Raw genomic sequence first — 25,058 nt, forward strand, 5'->3', positions numbered from 1 at the left:
AAGCATTCATCCACTGGTGTTTTATTCGTTAGCAGAGTGATGATATCATTGCATGTCAAATAGCTTCTGGAAATTTCCACTGTAAATGAGAGGGAGGGACGGAGGGAGGGAGAGAGGGAGGGAAAGAGAGAGAGAATATGAAAATGAAAGAGGTGAAAGTATGCCTTGCTATCTTCTTATCATGGAAAAAATTTTGACATAGCAGACATCTTGAAAGGATTCCACAGACATCCCAGAACTGATGAACCCATCAAAGAACTAAAGTAATTAATTAATTTTTGGTCACGTGTCAATTCAAATCACGAACACAGTGCATTTTTCTCGGATGAATATTGTGTTCTCACCCCTGGACACCCCCCACTCCCACCCCGTGAGAACAGCTGGCCAAAGGTAACCTCAGGAGCCCAAGTCTTGCATCTAAATTTGGAAAACTCCCCTTGCGCCCCAGGCGGTCTGCTTTTGTCGCCAGCTGCTGAGAGCATTGCAACCGGTCGCACAGGGCGGAGGACTGGGTCCAGGAGGAGGAGCTCAGCCAGGTGGCCTCCAAAGACTCGTCTCTCCTCCCTGTCCCGCAGCGGTGACGGCGGCCCGGGGAACACCGGCTGGGCTCAGTGCCGCGCACGTACCCCGAGCGCCCCTTCGCGGACCCTAGATGCCTCCTCTGCGCGCTGGTGTCACCCGGGCGCCGTGAAGGACGAGGTTCCAACTGTCGCCAGGATCCAAACAGCGTCAGCGACGCAGGGCCAGGCCGCCCCGGCGACTAGGAGACAACTCGGTTCCCGCCCAAGGCCTGGTGGAACATGTTTTCGGGGACACAGGTGCGGCACGGGTTGGCGAAGTGGGGAGTCACCGGGAGGGGATGCCTATGCGGTGGCGTTCAGATATCTAGTTGCGGGTCTGCGCCGGCCAGAGTCGTGTCTGCCTTGGCCAGTGTCCGACCTCTCCTCCGCAGATTCCAGATTCCGGGGAGCACCTTTTGCTCCCCGGCACTCCTTGGGGTTTCACCTGCCTGGAGAGCCTTGGATCTGATAGATTAAATATCGCGCGTGGGGCGCAGTGGCACGGCGGCTTTGGATACAACAGGTCCCTGACTCCGTCCCCACTCAAACCCAATCCACTGAGACGGGGGCACAGGGTTTTTTGTTGTTGCTGTTGTTTCCTTAAAAAAAAAAAAAAAAAATGTGTCTTTATTACTTTTGTTTTAGTTCGCATGACAGTCGCTAGACTATGTTTCCACTTCTGATCGCTCTCAGCCAGCTGACCAGACTTACCCTCGCGGTTCCTCATTGGACAAGAAGCCTAAAGGATTCCGAACATGTCCGAGAAGAAGGTAAGTAAGTTTGGCCACCTATTGGGAGAAAACCCTTCTGAAAACCAGGAGTGGTCTACTATATAGATCTCAAGCCGAAGTGTGGTAGGGTTCACACCTTCGTGAGCCACAGAGCAACAATGCATCTTTTGTTTTAATTTGTGTGTGTATGGGGGGGGGTATAGGGTTGTGGGTTTTTATGTTCTTTAACTACAATATCTACAAATTTATCTCTGAGTTTCCCTTGGTAAACAGATTTTTTAACACCTGGTTTGTGGTTAACTGAATTGAAGGCCTATTTCAAAGTCCGAAAATCTTCGAGTTGCCTTTTCCGATATGAAGCTATGTGTAAAGAGCAGGCTTCTTGGAAAGCCCGAGAGGGAGGCCAGACTCTTGTCAGGACTTGCTGGTGCGCTGTTGGGAGTCCCCGCATGGAGAAGCGCTACACCACTGCCCGCCAGTCTGGACCTGTGAGACCCGAGCAAAGAACTCTACCCCCCTAGTCTTGACCAACTTCCTCCGTAGAACGATGGCACAGGGAGGCGGAATGACCCCGCTGGTCTTTTTTTTTTTTTCTTTTTTCCCCAAATGTTATGTTGTCCATATAAAGGCAGGTGATTGAGAGATAAGTGTGTGGCTTGCTAGCCCAGAATTTTCGGTTGCTGGTCACAAACGGATTGGTTCCTACTTCCATTTTAAAAGCCGAACCTAGCAAGACCAGGAGGGGAAAAAAGAGAGCCCTAGGCTCTCTGCACTCTTTCCCCTACTTAGTCACTGAACTTTGAATTTACTCACACATTCCTGTCCCTTATCCCTTTTGATCAGATCCAGTTCTGTTGATGAGGTTTTTTGTTGTTGTTGGTCTTTTACTCTTTGATGGGCCCACCACCCAGCTCTCAAATAAATACACAGAGATTTATTCTTATTTAAGAATACTCAGCCTTAGCTTGGCTTGTTTCTAGCCAGTTTAGCTTAATTTAAATCATCCCGGCTACCTTTTGCCTCTGGGCTTTTTACCTTTCTATAGATAAGACCTTCCTTGACTTCTTACTCCAAGGGTGGCTGGCTAGCTGGGTGGGTGGCCGGGTGGCCGGGTGGCTGGCCCACTGGCCCCGGATGTACTCTTCTCCTTCTCCTTTTTTCATTCCTTCACCTATTCTTCTCTTTATTCTCTGCCTGCCAGCCCTGCCTATCCCTCTCCTGCCTCGCTATTGGCAGTTCAGCTCTTTATTAAACCGATCAGGTGTTTTAGACAGGCAAAGTAACACAGCTTCACAGAGTTAAACAAATGTGATGTAAAAGAATGCAACCCAATTTGCATCATTAAACAAACGTCCCACGGCATAAAAGAATGTAACACATCTTCAGCTAACATTCAACAACACAGTTCGCAGTTCATTTTTCACTTGAGTAGGCTCTGTTACTAATACTCCTGACAGGTTTATTAATGATTAACAAAGTGTGAGGTGTGCTCCCCTGCCGTGTGTGTGTGTGTGTGTGTGTGTGTGTGTGTGTGTGTGTTACGATGGGGTAATATTTAGCCTAGGCGATTGGGTAGATGGATTTGAAACAGACAAGTTTTCAGAATGAGGGGACCCTTCTTGGGCTTCCCAAGCCTCCATGCACAGTAGGACGCAGACAGTGCTCTAGGTTGATCAGGAGTGCGTTTGTGACAGGCATTGACTGGCGTTGCCATCACAAACAGCGTGAAGTAGCTAGAAGTCAGACGCAAGTGCAGAGAGGCCTTACGGATGTTCGGATGTTCGTAGCAATGAGCCGGGAGCCCTAGACAAGCACACACATGTGTCACGCCCTCTGCTGGCTGCTGGGGTTGTAGAGAGGGCTATCTTGTCTTTGAGGAAAGTTTGTTCTGCTGGGCCAGGTGGGGTAAACAGATGCTCTCCCCAAGCACAGTGACAGAGGGAGGAAGGGAGGACCCTGAAAATGGGAAAGAGTAGTGGCAGCCGCTCATGCTGGAAGAGCTGTATGAAACACAAAGTTTCCATCTGCAAATGAGAAGAGTGAATGGAAACGTTCAAAGCACAGTATCCTCCCCTTATCTTCAGCGGGTACATCCTAAAACCCCCAGCAGATCCCTGAAACCTCAGACAGTATTGAACCCTATGGGCAAACACAGCCCACTTCCAGGCACGGTCTGTCAGAACGGCCACCAGATGGCTAATGAGCAGGTAGTGCCCGTACTGTGGACACTGAGCAAAGGGACGAGTCATAGTTTGGACAGAATGAAGTGAAAGGAATAGGAAGTTTTATCACGTCACTCAGAAGGACATACAATTTTTCCATTCCATATTTTTAGACATTAGTTGACCTGGGGTAATTGAAACTATAAAAAGTAAGATCATGGATACGGAAGTACCCCTAAAACTGAGGGTCAGGAAAGGAACCCCCTGAACAGCTCTATTAAAAAAAAATCTTAAAGCCGGGCGGTGGTGGCGCACGCCTTTAATCCCAGCACTTGGGAGGCAGAGGCAGGCGGATCTCTGTGAGTTCGAGACCAGCCTGGTCTACAAGAGCTAGTTCCAGGACAGGCTCCAAAACCACAGAGAAACCCTGTCTCGAAAAACCAAAAAAAAAAAAAAAAAAAATCTTAAGACACTGTTGAACTAGAAGGGTCTTATTTAGAAAGCATAGGGAAAAGAAGAAAAGAATGGAATATTTGAGTATTGGATTTGTAACAATGGACTACATAGACAGCCAGCCTCTTAGGAGAATTCATGATAAGAAAAACACCCCCTCTACACCAGCACCCCCTCCCAGGCTCAAAGGCGAGCACCCACCACCTCTACACACACACACACGTACACACACAGACTCAAAGGCCTCTACACCGGCCACCCCTCCCCCACATACACACAGGCTCAAAGGCCAGCACCCACCACCTCTACACACACACACCACACCACACACACACACATACACAGTGATCCAGGGGGTGGAAGGAAGTAGCCTTCCCTGGGAGCACTGGGCACTCCAGGGAAGTTTGCTGCATTCCAAACGGGGCAAATTTGACAGTGTTTCTCCTGAGATGAGGAGTAAAGCTGGGGAAGTCTGCAGTGGCCCTGAAGGTCACGTGTAAGGTTAGCCCTGGCAGAACTGACACTCACTCTCAGAGGAGAGGCAAACTGTAGATCCTCAAAGGCACTCTTTTTGGTTTTCGTTTTCATTTTTTTTCTGGAGGGGGGGGGCTTGTTTGTTTGCTTGTTTGTTTGTTTGTTTGTTTGTTTTAAGACAGGGTTTCTCTGTGTTACAGCCCTGGCTGTCCTGTAACTCACTCTAGACCAGGCTGGCCTTGAACTCACAGAGATCCACCTGCCTCTGTGTCCAGAGTGCTGGGATTAAAGGTGTGCGCCGCCACCACCCAGCCCAAGAAGACACGTTTAGGTGAAGTTCAATTACAATGTCATGGGTAACCATAGGTTATATTTATGACATTATCAGGAATATAATTGCAGGAAAAGTAAAAGTATCATAGCTCTTTGTCTTTTGTCTTCTAATTAAAAGTATTTTTAATAGCCTGGTGTGGAAGCACATGCCTATAATCCCAGCACTTAGGAGAATCTTTGTGGGTTCAAAATCAGCCTGGACTATATAGTAAGTAAGTTCTAGACCAGTTTTGGGATACATAGAAACACCTTATTCAAAAAGAAAAGTAGCTTTGCTGGGTCTTAGGGCAAGCTGGATGGGTATTTATGAGTTGGATGACTGTCCATGAGAAAGTTCTCAATGGTTCTTTGTAACATGAATAATAAAAACCCAGAGATAGATATAGGGGTTAAAGACAAAGATCAGAGAAACAGTAGCCACTAGAGAGAACTTTTACCTCTACCAGTGCTCAGACCGGCCTCGACTGCACTGTGTCTCCACCAAACCTCAGACTGCACACTCCAGTGACTTCCTTCTCTTCCCCTTTATGTTCCTCTCTCCACCCAGTCATATTGCCTCCAACTTCACCTCCCTTGTGCTGGGATTAAATGTGTGTAACTTCCAAACACTGGGACTGAAGATGTGAGCCACCACCGTCTGCATCTGTTTATGGATCAATCTTGTGTAACCCAGGGTAGTTTGAAGTCACAGATACCTGTCTGCCTCTGACTCCCGAGTCCTGGGATTAAAGGTGTGTGCCACTACTCCCTGGCCTAGTGGCTTAACTTTGCACTCTGATCCTCAGGCAAGCTTTATTTATTGAAATATAGATAAAACATCATTATAGTTCTTTTTACTTTGTTTTCTTTTTCAAAGATATAATCTCACTCTGAAACCCAGGCTCTCCTATGTGCATGGTAATCTATCCCTGCTTAGCCTTCCAAGTGCCAAGATTGATGACTGATTGGTACTATCTCTTTAGCCAGTAAAATGTAAAGATCTGAGCTTTCCTGAGAAGTAGCAGTACCCAGCAGGCTCATGAGGCTGAGCTGGGCAGGCTCTAAGCTGTCTTCCCCACGGGTTTCCTCTTTAATCCTCCACCAAATTGAGTTACACCAGCTTTTTCCTATGAATTGACTCCATCTATAGAGCTCAGGTCCATGTTAAGGGCTGGAGAGACAGTTAAGGGCGCTTGCTGTACAATCTGGGGACCTGAGCTCAGATGCTAACGCCCACATAACAAGCCAGAAACCCTACACATGCCCGTAAATACAACTCTGAGACGGACAGACAAGAGGACAGCTGAAGCCTGCTGGCTTTAGGCCTACCAGGGAGGTTCAGGGCAAAACCCTGCTTCAAGGGAATGGGCTAAGAGTAATAGAAAGCACCAGATGTCCCCTTCTGGCCTCCGCATTCGTGTTTGCTTTCTGCACGCCCTCTGTCTGTCTGTCTGTCTCTTCCTCTCTCTCTCTCACCCTCTGGCCTCCGTAGGCACCTGCACATATACTGTACACATAAACACACCTAGGTACATATGCATATGCATAAATTAATTTTAAAAATTTTAAAGAGAACTTCATGATAACAGATAGTAAGTGAGGAATATTAAAAGCAGGTTGGGGCTCAGTGCTGTCAGGAAAAGCAGAACATGACAAAATATGCTGACTGAATAGGATGGGGGTCAGAGTGACATTGAACTAAATCCCAGAGAAGGTAAAAGAGCAGGCTAAAATAAGGAAGTTCCTCTTGGGAAAATCACACAGGCGGGGAGGACACAGTGTGGTGGGAGTCACAGCAAGCTGCAGCGGAAGACAGGAGAGTGGAAGGAACCCGCCCAGAACGGCGGGGACCACACGGCAGAGGACCACGGCAGAGGGCTTTGCTGTTCGCTCTGTGGGAAGTAGATGCCATTAGGAAGTTTGGTTGGTTTTGTGTTTTGTTACATTTCTGGGTTTTTTGTTTGTTTATTTTTGCATTTGGTTTTTGATTTTTCAAGACAGGGTTCACTATATACCTCCGGCTGTCTTGGAACTCGCTCTATAGACCAGACTGACCTCAAACTCACAGAGATCCGCCTACCTCTCTCTCCCACATACTGGGATTAAAGGTGTGTGCCACCACCACCTGCCTTTGTTTTGTTTTTAATGTAATATTTTTATTAACTCTTTGAGAATGCTTCTACAAGATTTTGAGAAGGCAAAGTAGGAAGAAAGTAATTTTTTAAAAATTTTTCATTATTTCAGACAGAGTGTAATTATGTAGTCCTGATTGGCCTGAAACTCGCCAAGTAGACCAGACTAGCCCCAAACTCACAGAGATTCACTTGCCTATGCCTTCTGAGTGCTAGGATTAAAGATTTTTGCCACCATACCCAGAAAAAGGTTTTGTTTTCATTTGAGGCGGGGGGGGGGGGGGGTGGGTTTTTTTGTTTTTGTTTTTGTTGTTCCTCTGCAACATTGGGGCATCTATCTTTGACCTATAGGCCTAGCATATCTGACAGAGTTTCCTGTAAATCAGGATTTTGAAAGACCTTCCTACTTTGTCTTAGCAAAGCTCAGCAGTCACTTTTCTTGTGTTCTGCTGGCCCAGTTGGGACAATAACTGTCAGTAGATGAGGCATGGGCAATTTCTTTGCTCATCTGGCTAGCCTTTGCCATAAAGAAAATAAACTCTGCTGGATGGTGGTGATTCACGCCTTTAATCCCAGTACTTAGAAGGCAGACACAGGTGGATCTCTGTGAGCTCAAAGCCAGCCTGATCTACCAAGTGAGTCCCAGGACAGGCTTCAAGGCTACAGAGAAACCCTGTCTTAAAAAGAAAAGAAAAGAAAAGAAAAGAAAAGAAAAGAAAAGAAAAGAAAAGAAAAGAAAAGAAAAGAAAACCACAGCAAACAAAACAATTAAAAAAAAAAAAAAGGAAAGAAAATAAACTCCATACAGAGTTACTTTGATGCCCCTTATCTTTTCTTGAGTATATTGGTGCTGCCAGGAGTAGACATGTCTCACTGTCAAGAAAAGTTTAAGTTATTAAAACATTTTAAATGCCATATTCTGTAGGTTTTTGAAATGTTTGAAGAATACCTATCTATCCAAAATATATCTTTGTATATCTAGAAAACCTAATTACCATGACTAGAAGTTTGGCTATTATAGATGACTAAGTATATTTTTATAAATCTGTATTTCTTAATTATGAATTACATTTTCAATTGAGCTGCATAAACACAATATTTTAAACAAGAGTAGAAATATATATACAGTATAAAAAGTTAATCTTAAATTTTAATCGATAAACTAAAATCCATACCAATTTAAAATACTTTGAGATTAACAGTCTTTTTTTGGATAAAAGTGGATTCAATAGTCTACCCTTTTATCCTATTTCTATATTAGGCTTTGATTACCAGTACTGTCAGAAAAAAAGAGCAAAAAATTGACACTCTGGAATAATGATAATAAAAGAAATATTATATGAATCACATAAATAATTTAACTTTTTTCTAATAGGCATAATAAAAACCAAAAAGAAGTCAGGTGTGGTAGTGTGTGGATCCCAGCAGTTCTTGTGGATTTCTGTAAAAGTTCAAGACCAGCCTGACCCATGTGAGTTTCAGGCCAACCAGAACTGCATAGGGAGATCCTGCCTTAATTCATTAATTAATGAATTAGATTAATTAATTCATTAATTAATGACTTAAAGCAAAAATAAAATAACAAGCAATGTTGTGGCAGCCTGGACAAAAATACCACTTGCCAGGGTAGGGATGTATAGATCAGAAAAATAATAAAGAAGATGAAGACGCAAATAAAATAATAAAACAGAAAACATAGAATAGTATAGGAAGGGAGTTCCAGTGAATATTAAAATCAGCTGCAGTTCATTTTCCATGGGTTTTTATACCCCAATACAAAAGGAGGAAGAAGACAACAAAAGATTTCTGTAACATGATACAACAGAGAACTGGACTAGTTAATTGTTTTAATACTTTGAGACATCAAGTCATTAGCATTCTGTTGCTTAGGCAGTAAAGTCACGCTAGACCAAGTATCCTGGAAGCTACCATTCCCCAGGTTAAACTTCCAATCACAAAGAAAGGAGCAGAAGTACGCTTGCATATCCTGACCATCTGTCAGGATGGAGTGGATCTACCTGTATGTGCCATCTTAATGCCAAAAGAACCAAGTAACCACGTCCTGGGTCAGGCTGTGTAGTCCTGGTTGTTGTTAAATATTGAGCCACCTCCAAACTCTCTGACATTCGGACAAGGTGGAACTAGGTTCACATTTTTGGGCCTCTACAAAGCAAAAGGAAATAGGTGAAATAGATTTTTAATAATGTTTATGATATTATCTTATAGCCACAATGCCTTTTCAAAGTATATACAATATATAACTTGCCTGTGCTCTCTCAAATATTTTTCAATATGAAGTCTAAAATTCTGTGTTTTATGCATCAGTTAGACTAGCCACTTTTTTTCTTTCTTTTTTTTTTTTTTTGATTTTTGAGACAGGGTTTCTCTGTAGTTTTTGGAGCCTGTCCTGGAACTAGCTCTTGTAGACCAGGCTGGCCTCGAACTCACAGAGATCCTCCTGCCTCTGCCTCCCGAGTGCTGGGATTAAAAGCGTGCGCCACCACCGCCCGGTGACTAGCCACTTTTTTAGTGCTTAGTCGACATATATGGCCAGGAACTCATACACTGGCCAAGACGGATCTAGAAGATTCTAATCTACTTAGATAGTTAATGTATAGAATAAGATCTTGGGCAAAATATGAGTATTCTCATGATGCTAAGAATAATAGCCAGTCTGAGATTACAAAACTCAACAAATCATACCCCCTCCTAGACAAAACATACTTCCATACAGAGAGGTCAGCAAAATCACATATAAGGAGATTACTAGAAACTTCACAAATACGTCTCACTATTCTCAACTCTCTAAGTAAATAAAGGTATGTTTGCTCCAAAGATTTATATGGCTACAAGGAAAGCGGAAGGAATGCACACACACAAACCCAACCCAACAAGACAAACCATACAATCTAGAGACAATGCAACCTGCTAGAGGTAATTCTACCTACTTATAATAAAGGGCTAGGAACTAAAATTGTTCAGGTACCACCATTTCCTTCAAGAAACCTTCATTTCAATATATTTAAACAGATATATTAAACTTTGATTGTGAGGGGCTTTAAAAGTCCTATTTTTAAAATTACTTGGCGGAAAACTAATTTTGTCTTCCTATTCCTAGTAAAGGGATATTCTCTATGCTTCTGATCACTGACTAGGGAGGTTCACACATGCAATCCCTGCACCTCGGGATCATAGAACTTGATCCTGGGCTATCTAGAATTTTCCAGGTCAATTAGAGCTATATTGGGAACCTGCTCTACACGTGCACACACGTGCACACACGTGCACACACACTCACGCACACATACGTTGTTTTTTTTCTCACTTCGCTGTGTAGCCAAGGCTGACTTTCAGTTCACGCTTGCCCTGCCTCATCCTGTCATGTGCTTCACCCGATTGTGTTTCCCATTGATCTCTCAGCAAGTGTGGAAGAAAATCCCACAAGGTGCTGTGAATGCCTGTCTGGAGGGTGAGATGCATTGGTGAAAGGAGCCATTCCTTTGGGATGGACTGAATGGCTCTAAGCTAATTTTCTAATTAGCCTATAATTTTATATACAGTTTAGAATTCTATCTTTTAGTATCAGATTATATAAAACCTTCAATATAAAAATGTAAACTTGGAGCTGGGGAACTGAGTTTAGTGACTGAGTTCCTGCTATGCAAGCCTGACAGCAAGAATGACCACTTGTGCACCTGTAACCCCAGGCCAGGCAAGTAGAGACAGGTGAATTCTGGGAGCTTGCTGGCCAGCCAGCATTTCCAAAGTTACAAGCTTCAGGTTCGGTGAGAGACCCTGCCTCAAAGGAGTAAGATGGAAAGTAATAGAACAGGGCACCTAACATCCTCTTCTGGGCTCCAAATGGGTAGGTGTACCAACACATAAACACACACATCACACACACAGCCCAAAAAAAAGCATACTAACTTATCATTAAGGCCCTAGGTTGCAGTCTAGCACTAAAAAGAAAAACAGGGAAAATCATAGGGAAACAACCTTTGGGAAAGTAGTCTCGTCTGTTATTTTCAGGAAAAAAATAATCACTGGGAAGGGCAGCTGAAACTTGAATAAGTTTTATTATGTTAATAATTTGGGGCATAAACAACTCAAGTATTGTCCGGAATTGCCGAGATTTCCCAGAAGCCGTTTCACCAAAGCTATTTTTGGGGGCTAAACTAGAAGCTACCCAGGAAAGGCTGGTATCATTTACCCATATCAGTTAAAACAGAAAGTTTCTGCCTTAGCTTAATTGTGTTAGAAATCTTTTTGTATTTCTCTTTTAGTCTTTGCATCAAAAGAAGCAGCAAACGTCTTCATGCACCGCCGTCTCCTGTACAACAGGTTTGATTTAGAGCTCTTCACTCCCGGGGACCTGGAGAGAGAATGCTATGAAGAGTTTTGCAGTTATGAAGAAGCCAAAGAGATCTTCAGGGATGACGAGAAAACGGTAATTTGCCTTAGGGATGTCAGTCACCTGGAAGGTTATTTCAGTGTACTTTGAGAAAGTGGCGACAAATATGTCATAGACCCGTGTGCTTTAAACAAAATCTAAACTGTATGCCTGTTACCTCTTTCCTCTTCTTCAAGTGCCAAGTAAGCCTCTTTCAAGTAGGCTTTGTGCTTAATTAGCTTTCATTTATAGTAATTAGCAAATTACAAGTTATGTGATGATTTTGTTTAACTTTTTAAAAAATTATTTGTTTGTTTGTTTATTTGAGACATGGTTTCTTTGTGTAGCCCTGGATATCCTAGAACTTGCTATGTAGACCAGGCTGTGCTCAGACTCACAGAGATCCTCCTGCCTTGGCCTCTCAAGTGCTGGAATTAATGGCATGTGCTACTGTGCCTGGCCATGTGTTCAGTGTTTATTATATCCAAAAATAGTCTCAGGCAACAGGGGATTTCAGTTCACAATCTTATTTGAAGATGACTCAGAGGCCACAGCACTAGATAGCACAAGGCCCTGGGTTCCATTCCTAGCAACTAAGACATCAGTAGTTAGTACTTTAACTTGAAATTCAATTATTGAAAACTAAGCGCAATTTTTCTTCTTAGTAATCTTACCTTTTTGATTGTCTATATCTATAGTTCAACTATTTATTGACAGTCTCCTATGTGCCAGACACTGAGAATGATATGTGTTTGTTTTTTCTTTTCTTTTGAAGATTTATTTTATTTTATAGCCAGGGGTAAGGGTGAGGGGGTGAGGGTGGGGATGGGGACAAGCCTTTAATTGCAGCACTCAGGAGGCAGAAGCAGGTGGATCTTGGTGAATTCAAGGCCAGTCTGGTCTTCAAAGTTAGCTCCAGGACTGCCAGGACTATTACACAGAGAAACCCTGTCTCAAAAAACAAAAGCAAAAAGAAAGATTTCTTTTCTTTATTTATGTGTATATATGTGCTGCTTGTCACCTGAGTGCTGGGGTCTGAACCCTGGTCCTTAGGATTGCACAGCAGCTCTCAACCACTGAGGCATTCGCAGCCTCTGGCACTGAGGGTGTAAAGCGGCCTTTGGTGTTCAGGATTTTATTGATCTGTCTGTGTAAGTTTAAGGGAAGGTGTTTTTTGTTGTGGTTTTGTTGGTTTTGTTTTTTGCTTTTTGAGTTGGGAGTCTTGGTAAGTGGAGAACCTCCTGACTCTGTCTCCTGAATGCTGAGATTAAAAGCATGTGCCACCATACCTGGCCTAAGTGGGGAAAAAGACTTTTTTAAAAATTAATTGCCGATTTTTTATGCATATGAGTGTTTTTTTCTGCATGTATATCTGTACATCACATACTGGCTCGTGCTGGATGAGGTCAGACTCATCTTCCCAGTTCCCTGGAACTGGAGTTATGGATGACTGTGAGCCACATGGTGGACGCTGAGAACCAGTCCTGGGTCCTCTGGCAAGAGCAACAAAGTGCTCCTAATCCACTGAGCCATCTCTCCAGCCCCCAGTGTTGTTTTACTTTTTTAAAATTCTTTTTAAGTCTCCATTAAATCCTGCCTGTTAATCTAAATAATACAAAAAACAGACAGAAAACACTGCTGTCATTTGGAAATTTCTGGAGAAATGCTAAGTGCATCACTTCCTCCATATGTAAATATTGCCAGCTCTCACACTCCTTCCTCGGCATCCGTCCTCCTTTGCCCTTGGCTGAATAAGAAGTTCCCCAGGGATCCTCCAAATTCATACTGAGAGAACCTAGTTATTCATTTTTCCATAACCTTTTCCAGTCACTCATTTCCGGCAAATGTTTACTACATGTAGGAAGTGGGAAAACAAAGAATGTATTTTTGTAGTTGTGCCTGTTGGGATTTAATGATGTTTTTCATAGTTTAAAAAAAATATATTTTAAGCTGGTAGTGGTGTTTTACACCTTTAATCCCAGCTCTCGGCAGGCAGAGGCACGTGGATCTCTGAATTTGAGTACAGCCTGGTCTACAGAGTGAGCTCAGGGACAGCCGGGGCTACATAGCAAAACCCTGTCTTGATAAACCAAAAAAAAAAAAAAGAGCAAAAAAATAAAAGTTCTAATTTAATCATGGTTCCTCAAAACTCTTCTATTTTTTCAAAGCACATAGAACTTGGACAGCCTCAGAGATAAGTTTGCAAGTCAGTAAACTCAACTCTCCTAGTAAACGGAGCCCCACACCCCAGTGCAGAGAACCAGCCTTTCCCAGACGGGCAGCTGGGTAAGGGAGACTGGCGGGGCATGGCAGTGGAGATCTGGGACCAGCAGCGATCCTTTCACAATTAACCAGACAGCAGACACAGCACAATGAGTCAGTGCCTTCAGCTGGATTGAACTGGGCTCCTGCCTGTCACATGCCAAGAGCTTACCCTCCAATCTAGGACACCAGGAACAAATGCAATGATCCTAAGGTAGAGAAATGTGAAATGTCCTTTTTCCCGCAGATTACATTTTGGCGGGATTATTCCCTGAAAGGACCGACCACGCGATCAGGTAAGGTGAACTACAGACGGGCGCGCCATCCTCACTCTCACCATTGTAACACATTTTCGTTTTCGTGTTTGAGTTTGGCTATTGCTCAACGTGCATACCAAGGACGGTTTCTCAATTATGTGCTGAGCTGTGAGAGACAGAGGCTACCTTCTTCTGTTTACATACTGAAAATCAAGTTTGGTGAGATATTAGGGAAATGAGATAAGGGCTTAAAGGTTGTTTAAGCCGCTGGGCTAAGTTAAAACTTGCACAAAAGTAAGACTCTGTGAGTTTCAGCTTATAAAATAGTACAACTTTATCTTTTGTTAGCATTACAAGTGAACAAAATACCCATGACAAGTAAATGAGATTGCTGGGTAAGGCTGAAGGTCGGGCTGGGGCTGCAGCACATAGAGAATGCTTAACTACAAATTCATGCACCTGGACTTGATCTCCAGAAAGGAACACACACACACACACACACACGCATGCACACGCACTCGGTACGGGCGTGCCCACAGTGAGGCAGTGAAGTGATTGCATGAAGCCTAGGAGACCACAGCTCCCCCACCCCCACCCCATCCCCAGGAGCAGGAAGAAGAGAAAGACTGAAGATGTATCTTAGTGGTAGAACACATGCTTAGCCTGGGTTCAGTCTGCAACACCAAGAGAAGAACAAGAAGCACCATGAGGACAGCATTAGAAGTCGTAGCTTCTGGGAAAGGGAAAGCCCCTGCCTTACCTGTAGTGGTCATCTCAAGCTGTTTGCTTTTCTTTATAATGGTTTGATACATAATAATTGTACCTGTTTATGGAATACAGTGTGGTGTTTAAACACTTATATACAATGTGTGGTAATCAAATCAGGACAATTAGCATATCTGTCACATCAAACATTTGCCATTTATTGAGGTTTTTTAAATATCCACTAGATTATCAACAATAGTTATTCCAGCTTGCTACTGACTGGTCCTACTTGATCGTCATTCTGTTCCTGATAACCAATTTTTTGTAATGCCTTCCACCTGTTTCTCCTAGCTGCCTTTGATTCTTTCATTCGTCTTAGGCGCCTCCTGTAGGGACTGTGACATGGCTGCCTAATAAATGTAGCCACTTACGTCTAGCCGAGCCAAGGACATGTTTATCGCACTTACTGTTGGATATTCTTCATATAATGTGACTTACTTAAGTAAAAAAATAATAAACATAATTAGGAGTCTAAGAAATATCATGTAAGAGCTGGCAAAATGGCTCAGTAGGTAGAGATGCTTGCCACCAAACCCACGTTCAACTCTCATGGTAGTAGGCAAAAACAAACTCTCAAAAACTGTCCTCTGACATACACACATGTGTCATGACAACATGCCCACACACAATAAATATTTTTCAAAAAGAGAAAAATAAATTTAAATAACAAATATTATTTAATTTTTTCAGGTAGAGTCTCTAACACAAAGACTTTAAGATAAATAAATGTTGTCTGGCAGTATTGTTGTGCACACCTTTAATCCCAGCACTCAGGAATCAGAGGCAGGAGGATCTCTGTGTGTTCGAGGCCAGACTGGTCTACAGAGCCAGCAAAGGCTACACAGAGAAGCCCTGTCTCAAAAAAGCAATGAATAAATAAGTCAGTTATCAATTATGAATTCTCCTTAATAATGTGTGGAATTTATTGAAATTATAGATGATGCTTTTCAGTCATGCTATTAACTTATTTTACTGCTTCCTTTTAAGATGCTAACAAAGAGAAGATAGATGTTATGGGCCTTCTGACTGGACTAATTGCTGCTGGAGTATTCTTGGTTATTTTTGGCCTATTTGGTTACTATCTGTGTATCACCAAATGTAATAGGCAGTCATATCTGGGGTAAGTCAACCATTAACTTCATTCATGTACATTCTGTTTTGTTATTTAAGTGGGTCAGACTGATAGCTGTTTGTTTTGAGGTTTTTACTTTAGAACAATCCTAGATAATCAAAAAGATTGCAAAGGCAGTTCAGAGAAATTTTGTTCACCCTTTGCTCAGTTTCTCTCAATATTTCCAATTATGTTACCATATTAGATCTGTCGAAACTAAGGAAATATGACCGGAGATGTGGCTCAGTAGTCAACTGCTTTCTGCACAAGCGTAAGTCCTGAGTTCAGATCACCAGCAGTTAGAAAAGCTTGGTGGGGCAGCACGAGCCTGTAATCCAACTTCCGGGAGGTGGGGACACAGGCTTCCTAGGGCTTGCTGGCCAGCCCAGGTTACTCAGCAAATTCCTGGTCAGGGGGAGACCCCGTCTCAAAAATCAAGGAGGAGTGTAATTGAGAAAAACACTGATGCTGACCTCTGACACACACACATGAGCACGCGCACACAATGCACACACACACATGCGCACGCACACACAATGCACACACATATGTGCGTGCACACAATGCACGCACACATGCGCGCGCGCACACAATGCACACACACGCGCGCACACACACACACACACATACTGTACTATCATCATTAACTAAACTCTATACTTACATTTTGCCAGTTTCTCTGTTAGTGTCCTCTCCCTACTCCAGGGCCTGTTAAGGCCCCACACAACATCTAATTCCGTCTTCCCAGAATCTAGGCTGACAGATGTTTTAACATCCACATTAACAATCTAATGATGCTACTTCTAAAATTTCTTAAATGTATTTATCTATTTAGTGTATGTGTGTATGGGCACCTGTGTGTCGTGGCAAACGTGTGCTAAAGATGCTATTTCTAAGATCCTTCGAAAGAATACAAGATCTAGGTGTAGCTGCTCAGATCTACAATCCCAGCAGTCGGGAGGTAGGGAAACAGGATTCAAGATCAGTACCAGTCTGGGCTCCATACAGAGACCAGAGACGCCAGTCAGCAGCGGGCACTTGCCTCGAATGCACACACCACTCCTGCGACACTGCTGCCCCATTGTGACTGTGTCACAAACAGGACGTCCAGCAGTTTAGTGGGTCATAAGCCTAATAGATCTGTGTAGAATTTAAGGACTGAGGGTTTAACTCAGTTGGTAGAGTGCTTGCCTAGTGTGCAAGAAGCCCCGGCTTCAGTTCCCAGTACCGCATAAGCCTGGTGTGGTGGCACACGCCTACAAACACTAGCACTACGAAGGTGGAGGCCGCCAGAGGGTCAGAAGTTCCGAGATCACCCTCGGCTACATAACAAAGTGGAAGCCAGCCTGGGACATAGGACACTTTGTTTCAAGGGAGAGGGGACTGGCTTTAACCTATTACTGATACCTTAAAATTAATAAAATTATTACCAATTAAGGATTAAATAGTACATTAGCAGAGATCGATAAGAATTCATAGGGACCATAATAATGTGCAAAACTGTCTTGGTTAGGGTTTCTACTGCTGTGATAAAAAGCAACTTGAGGAGGAAAGGGTTTGTTTGGCTTACAAATCCTGGGTCACAGTCTACTGAGGAAAACCAAGGCCGGAACTCGGAGACAAGAACTGAAGTAGAGGCCGCGGAGGGGCTCTGCTTCCTGCGGTGCTCCCCCGGCCTGTTCAGCCCGCCCGCCCTCTTTATCTTCTTTATTGGGTTTTTCTTTTCTTTTCTTTTCTTTTGGTTTTGGTTTTAATTTTTTGAAGACAGGATTTCTTTCTGTAACAGTCCGGGCTTTACTGGAACTCACTCTGTAGACCAGGCTGGCCTCGAACTCACAGAGATCCACCTGACTCTGCCTCCTGAGTGCTGGGACTAAAGGCGTGCGCCACCACTGCCCAGCTAGGTAACTGCATCTCATGCCAAGCTGACAAAAGCTAATGCAGTTGCCGAGCATCTTGGTGATTCAGTGTGGAGACATTTCTGAAAGGCACACCAGGCCTAAGCAGGCTGCTAGTACTGATGCTCACGTATTCCTGCTCACACTTTCAAAGTCAACGAAGAGGCTCATACTGGGGACCCCATATCCTTTTCCCACTGCTCGGAACCGAGCCCAGGCCTCACCCGGGGGAAGCGAGTGTCTCTCACACAGGTGGGGCAAGTGTTCTACCACCAAGTAATAGCCCCACCCTGGACTGGTTACAAATGGAAGGTGTTTGTGCATTTTAATTTTTTATTCAACAATTTATTTACTCTTATTTCATGTGCATCTGTGTTTTACTTGCATGTATGTCTGAATGAGAATGCCAGATCCCATGGAACTGGAGTTACAGACATTTGTGAGCTGCTATGTGGGTGCTGGGAATTGAACCCAGGTCCTCTGGAAGAGTATCCAGTGCTCTTAACCACTGAGCCATCTCTCCAGCCCCCATTTTAATTTGAGCGGGGGGGGGGCATGTTTTCAAAACAGGGCTTCACTCTGTAGCCCCAGCTGTCCTGGAACTCACTCTGTAGATCAGGTTGGCCACGAACTCACAGAGATCTATCTGCCTGCCTCTGCCTCCTGTGTTCTGGGTTTTAAGGCATGCAGCACCACTGCCCAGCATTTTGTTCATTTTAAAAGATGATTATACAACCATTCAAGTCTAAATGTAGACCAATATGAAACCAGAAAATTTTAATTGCACTCTTTAAACTAATGGGATAAGACTGTTCTTAATTATTTCATATCAGATATAAATAAATGATGGAATAATTTGCAGAGGAAGAATACTCACTTAGTAATTAGAAGGCAAAGGTTCTCATGCTAATTCTGCTACTGTTTAATAATGGATCTAATAATGGATCTGAAAGCAAATTCTCCCCTCGCTCTCTGTCATTTGAGACATTATCTAGGTAACTTATGCTAGCCTCAAACTCTGTATCCCAGGTGGGCCTTGAATTAATAAATTCCAAAATCTGAAATTACAGGCATACCACTAAGCCCCATTAAATTCCTTAATTTAAAAAAAAATATTATTTTTGCATATGTGCTTACTTGTGTGAATTTATGTGCACCACATGTGTGCAAGTGCCTGAGAATGCCAGAGAACATTGAATCCCCTGGAGCTGGAGTTACAGGCAGTTGTGAGCTAACTGGTGTGGGTGCTGGGGACCAAAGAGTTCTCTGGAAGGGCAGTGTACTATCTTAATAGCTGAGCCATCTCTCCTGCCCTCCTTAAGTTTTCCTCATCTTTGAAATGAATAGGAAAAACAAAAAACCTTCCTCTAAAAATTTCATAGTATCTTTTTCTTTCTTTTGCCGGTTTTATGATTTTGGCTGTTAGTTCATTAGAATTATCATTTTAAAGGTTACTTACTTAAAAATAAAAATCCTTTATATGGGATCAGTAAATACAAAGGACACATTTCTCCACAACATTTAGTAGAGTATATTTCCTCAGGGACTAGGGATGAAGTTCTCTTAGTATAGTTCTTGCTTAGCATGCAAAGCCCTGAGTTTGATTTGTAGCCCCACATAAGCCAGGAGTGGACCGTGACTGCCATCCTAGCACTTGGGAGGAAGAGCTGGGGGATCAGGAATGCAAGAGCATCCTCAGCAATATAGCCAGTCCAAGGCCAGCACAGCATTCCCATTAGCTCATCTGAGAGAATCACTTGTTATTTTATTGCTATGTGAATGTCTGAAAAGGTATCGATAATGAAGATTAAGGTCTTCAAATTTTTTCATCCTATTTTTTTGCCCACGGAAACAATGTTTTTAGGGTCCTGAGAGATAGCTCAGCCATCAAGAGTGTATGCTGCTTTTCCAGGTGACCCAACTTTGATACCCAGCACCCACATTAGGAAGCTCACAGCCACCTAAAACTCTTACTCCAGGACACAGGACTCCACCTACACCTGCACTCATTTGCACAGACCTACATGCACGCACGCACACACATGCATACATGCATGCACACACACACTCACAAGTTTTAAAATGTTAACAAAGTAAAAATTAAAATAAGGAAATAAACAAAATTCCTGGTATGCATGCCTTTAATCCCAACAGAGGAAGGCAGAGGCAAGCAGATTTCTGTGAGTTTGAGGCCAGCCTGGTCTACAGAGCGAGTTCTAAGACAGCCAGGGCTGTTACACAGAGAAACCCTGTCTCAAAAAAACAAAAACTGAAAGAAATAACTACGAGGCTGCAGATAGCCAGCCAGTAATACACCGGCTATGCAGGCATGAGCGTCTGAACTGGACCCTCGCACCCATGTAAAAAGGCAGCACGTGTTGGCTGGCGTGTGTTTGCACTACCAGTACTGGGCAGACAGACAGGTGGATGCTTAGAGCTCTCTGGATAGCCAGGACAGCCGAATTTGCGAATTTGGTGAGTACTGGTCTCAGTGAGTTGAGAGACCTGTCTCAAAAACAAAACAAAACAAAAAACAAAACCAGGATGACCCTCTGTGAGTTCAAGACCAGCCTGATCTACATTCAGAATTCTAGGGCAGCTAGGGCTACATAAGAGACCCTGTCTCAAACCAACAAGCAAGCAAATGAAACACCCCAAAATAGCTCCTGAGGAACAACACCCGAAGTTGTCCTCTGCACATGAATACACCCATGAGCATACACACACACACACATACCATACACATACACAAAGAAAAAGAAAACACTATTGTAGATTTAATGCATTTTGAGAATAGTAGTTTACATAAAATAAAATCTATCTTCTTCGTTATTTGTAAGTAAGTAGTTCCTGTTCAGAATTCATCTCATTCACATGACTTTACAGTCATCTCCAGCTCCATGCCAGAGAACCCAGCCACTCCCCATCTTCTGCTCAAGTCCCCAGCCCCCAGCCCAAGCTCACCACCAACCTACCTTCCACCTCTGTGAATCTTACTACTCTGACTCACATAAGTGGAACCACACAGTCTTCGTCTGACTGGTTAGTCTGGTACAGTATTTTCAAAACACTGAGCATCTTGTACACTTGCATTCACTGATTGATTTATATTTTCTGGCATATTCCTCTAAGATATGATTCCATCCTAAAATAACCAAGCACAAAACCTGTTCAGATCTTGTACTGATTATAGATTTACACAGCATTCATATGCTCATATGAAATTTAAGTTAAGACATGTCATAAGTAAGTTTTTTTTTTTTTTAACTCAGCAGATGACAGTGAATCTGCCCCAGTCCTGGTATAACTTCTGCACAGCTGGTGTCTAGCTACGGGCTGCCGTTGCTGCTGTATACCTCCTAGTCGGGGGATTCTGTGACTTGTGAAGGAGAGTTGTTCAAAAAAGACATAGAGTGGTTACCATTCGGCTAGAGAATGGGAGGGAGAGGGAGAAAGAGAGCTCAAATTATGATGGGATTAGGTCATTTAAGTTTAGGGAAGATGGTCACAGGTGATCCCCGTGGAACAAGAGAAATAGAAAGTTTCTTTTGGGGAAAAGGTTTTTAAGAAAGCAGTAATCTGTTCCCTCCTGGGAACATAGTGATGGCAAAAGCAGACACATTTCTTAAACAATACGCAGCGGAACAGGAAGAATCTGTGAAGTTGAGGAGCGCCCATTGGGATGCCAGCGTGGGACTCCCAGGGGAGTCGGGAGTCTGGACTTGTCTGAGGGAAGAGAAGCTGTGAGACTCGATGGCTATGAGGAAGCTGGAGGACATACAGAGAGAATGTGAGCTGAGGCCTGACTTCTGGCTGAAGGACTGAGGGAAAAATGAAACTGGGATTTGACAGGATAAAATAATATTTTATTTCTAAGATTTTTTTAAAGACAGACTAAGAGGGTCTGAAAGAGATGGCTCAGCAGTTAAGAGCACTGGCTACTGATATAAAACAAAACAGTGTTTTTTTTTTTTTTAAAAAAAAAAAAGATAGTTGAAGGAAGGGCAAAACAAAAAAAGACAACCTATAAAAAGATAAAGGGCTTGAGCTGACTTTTCTCCAAAGCAGACAGACAAATGTCTAACAAACACTTGAAATGACGATGAGCATGCTGGGATTGCACACGCATTCGCTACTGTGTCTGGCTTTTACCATCAGCTTTGCAAGACAACTCCCTAGACCTATGGGAACTGTCCTTTAGTGGTAAAAATTCTATAGACATGAATTAGAGGTTTGTCAAAATTGTCTGAATCTTAATTATCATATTACCCTTATTCATAGGAGGTTAGCTGATGCATTGATACTTTATAGTCAGCCAACTTCACAGTCTAAACAGCTCAGTTTACTAACATTTACATTGTACCTTCTGGACTGGTGAGATGGTTCAGTGGGTAAAGGACTTGCCACCAATCTTGATGACCCAAATTCAGTCCTTAAGATTTTCATGAGTCGGGCGGTGGTGGCGCACACCTTTAATCCCAGCACCATGGAGGCAGAGACAGGCGAATCTCTGTGAGTTTGAGGCCAGCCTGGTCTACAGAGCAAGTTCCAGGACAGGCTCAAAAGCTACAGAGAAACCCTGTCTCAAAACCCACCCCCCCCAAAGAGAGAAAGAGAGAGAGAGCGCTACATGATAAAGAGAACCAACTGAGAAAGTTGTTCTCGGACTTCCACAAGCACAGTGTGGTATGTGTGTGTATGTGTGTGTGCATGTTTATGTATACATGTATATATATACACATATACATGTGATTTAAAATTTTTAATGTAGTTTGCAATTCACAGAAGAGAGTGGAAAGCCATAGGCTGAAAACATCAGACCCATGTGGCATTAAGTTTTCACTGGCTGATGAAGTTTCGTGAAACTGTAGGGATTTTTTTAGGTGTGGTGGTACAAATCTGCAGTTCTAGAACTCAGGAGGTTTTCCAGTTTAAGGCCAGTTACTATAATGAGTTCAAGTCCAGCTCAGCAACCTGAAAAGACCCTTTACTAACATTTCAGAATGACTAGAGATGGTAACTCAATGGGACAGTACTTGCCTTCCAGCGTGCCCATGACTCTGGGCTCAATCCCAATACAAAGAGAAAACAGGAGAAGAGAAGAGGAGGTTAAACTTTGTGTTTCAGTGCTGAGGGTGGAGCCAGGTCTTTATACTCTAGGCTATTGCGTTACCATGTGCTTGGCCAAGCGTAAATGGGCTTAGGTCACTAAAACTGGAGAAAAGAAAGAGACAGCATGACTAGAGTGTAACAGTACCAGTCAAGGCACAGAGAAGCAGGTTGCAGGGCAGCTCAGCTGTAGATCCCTTGCCTAGCATTTATAGAGTCAATGATTCAATCTCCAGCACTTCATGCCTATAATCTCAATACTGGGGAGGTAGAGGCAGAAGTTCGAAGTCATCCTTAACTACATAGTGAGTTTGAGGTCAGACTGAGCTACATCAGACTCTGTCTCGGGGGTGGAAAAAAGAGCAGAGAGACAGATGGGGCCTGAAAATTCTGTCTATTTGACAGAGAAGAAAGCTATGAAAAACACAATGAGGCCAGAGTAAGGGAGGCTTGGAAAGGGGGGTTCAGGAGGTACATAAACATGGAGGGCAGGCCATGTCTAGATCACTTGACAGAAAGGGTCAAGGGTCAACCAGGCAGCAAGACTGTGGAGACTACCTCTGTGGCTTAGCATCGTGCCCCGTCACAGCAAAGTCTGGGTTTGGTTTCCGGAGCAGGAGGGAAAGAGAGTCACTCTGCTGGAAGTATTACATCAAACGTCCTCCTCCGCCCACACCAACAACTCTGCTGAGATAGCTTTATACCCAGTTTAGAGAGGAGGAACCTGAGTCAGGGAGCTTGACTTTGATCACAGGATGACAGAGTACAGTTTCTGACCCACGTGTAACTTTAGTGCTCTCTGTCTGTCTGTCTGTATGTCTTTCCTTATTTCTTTCTTCATTTAATTTTTCTAGGCACAGTTTCTCAATGTAGCCCTGACTCTCCTGGAACTCAGTGTGTAGACCAGGCTAGCCTCAGACTCATAGAGATCTGTCTGCCTCTGCCTCCAGAGTGCTGGGATTAAAGGAGTGTTCCACCACTGCCTGGCTTCTAGAATGTTTAATGTCATACCTTAACCCAGAAATTTGCCTTTCTTAAACCTAAATGTCATCTCTCTCTTTAGTTCCTCAGCTGTCTACACAAGAAGGACCAGACACATACCCTCCATCATCTTCAGAAGCCCTGAGGAGGTTGTCTTGCCTTCATCTCCGCCTTCAGAGGACATAGGGCTACCTTCCTATGAACAGGCAGTAGCACTGACCAGAAAACACAGCGTCTCACCACCGCCTCCATATCCTGGGCCAGCCAAAGGATTCAGGGTATTTAAAAAGTCAATGTCTCTCCCATCTCACTAAGCCCACCTTGCCGCCTTTCTGTAAGACATTCATGTGGTTTGAATGATTTGTTCTTCCCAAAACAAAAAAAGACTTGCCTGTTCAGCTTTCTATGACAAACTGCAAGGAATAAAGAAGCAATACATACTGAACAGAACTCACCACAGTTCTGCTTCCGGCTCGGACTGGAACTGGATCTCTATCATCTTGGTAAGAGACTTCAGCTCCATTTCCTTGAAGTGAAGAAGAAAGTGCCATTTTGCAATGTACGTTGTACTGGTTCATAAATCTTTGTTATAGCTGGGTAGTGTGATGTGTGCCTATAAATGTATGTTGTACTGGCTCAGAAATCTTTGCTATAGCTGGGTAATGCGGTGCGTGCCTATAATCCCCACACCTAGGACACTGAGCTGGGAGGGGTGAGAGTTCAAGGACAGTCTTAGCCCTACCCAGACCCTGTCTCAAAACAAGACAAAGTTAGTTAGTAGAAGGAGCAAACTAGGAACTGTCAATCATTAGTTTATTTCAAGTCATGATACTGGATCTTCTCTCCATTAGGATTTCTTCTTGGCTGAGAATCCTTCACAGAACTTGACATTTTGGTGTAAATCTGGGGCCTTGATATAATCACCTGGTTTTCTGATTTAATTGGCGCAGAGCCTTCACCAAATTTGCAGGTCTTAGTTTTTTTCACTTGCTATCAATCTTGCTTCCGTGGGATAAGAGGGCCAAGAGAGTTTTGTTGTTGTTTCTAAAAGTTACTATTCATAGGCTTAAGAGACATCTAGTTTGGAAAAGTATCTGAGGTCAAGCCTCAGTATCCATGTCTGAAACAAACAAAAACACAAAACAACAGCAGCAGCATGAGTACTTGGATGCATCCCTATAATCCTAGCACTGGAGAGAAGGACATAGGAGAACCCCTGGGGTTGGTAGCTAGCCACTGTAGCTGAATCAGGAACCTCCAAGTTCAGTGAGAGACTTGGTCTCAAAAGTTAAGGTAGAGCCAGTGATGTAGTGCACGCCTTTACACCCAGCACTCAAGAGACAGAGATCTCTGTGAGTTCAAGACCAGCTTGTTCTACATTGTGAATTCTAGGACAGCTAAAAAGCCTGCCAAAAAAAAAAAAAAAAAACAAGAACAAGACAGACGGTGGTTGTGCACACT

General features: G+C 43.4%; 1 protein-coding gene across 1 annotated transcript; it reads left to right on the forward strand.

The window, feature by feature from the left end:
• Nucleotides 1-646: 646 nt before the first annotated feature.
• On the forward strand, nucleotides 647-23,963 carry Prrg4 (proline rich and Gla domain 4). The gene is made up of 6 exons (XM_057781782.1): nucleotides 647-818; nucleotides 1,206-1,330; nucleotides 11,108-11,271; nucleotides 13,724-13,772; nucleotides 15,486-15,618; nucleotides 23,680-23,963. Exons 2-6 carry the CDS (start codon nucleotides 1,228-1,230, stop codon nucleotides 23,909-23,911), a joined length of 681 nt encoding a protein of 226 aa, XP_057637765.1. The 5' UTR covers nucleotides 647-818; nucleotides 1,206-1,227; the 3' UTR covers nucleotides 23,912-23,963.
• Nucleotides 23,964-25,058: the final 1,095 nt, after the last annotated feature.

Source organism: Chionomys nivalis, chromosome 9 (assembly GCF_950005125.1).
Source record: "Chionomys nivalis chromosome 9, mChiNiv1.1, whole genome shotgun sequence".
In the NCBI taxonomy this organism is placed as follows: domain Eukaryota; kingdom Metazoa; phylum Chordata; class Mammalia; order Rodentia; family Cricetidae; genus Chionomys; species Chionomys nivalis.

Bases quoted from the DNA above. Each gene is read 5' to 3' on its own strand.
- Prrg4 (XM_057781782.1), top strand. From the start codon at position 1,228: ATGTTTCCACTTCTGATCGCTCTCAGCCAGCTGACCAGACTTACCCTC. The intron at 1,331-11,107 runs GTAAGTAAGTTT...TTTCTCTTTTAG, and splicing joins CGAACATGTCCGAGAAGAAG to TCTTTGCATCAAAAGAAGCA. The intron at 11,272-13,723 runs GTAATTTGCCTT...TTTTTCCCGCAG, and splicing joins TCAGGGATGACGAGAAAACG to ATTACATTTTGGCGGGATTA.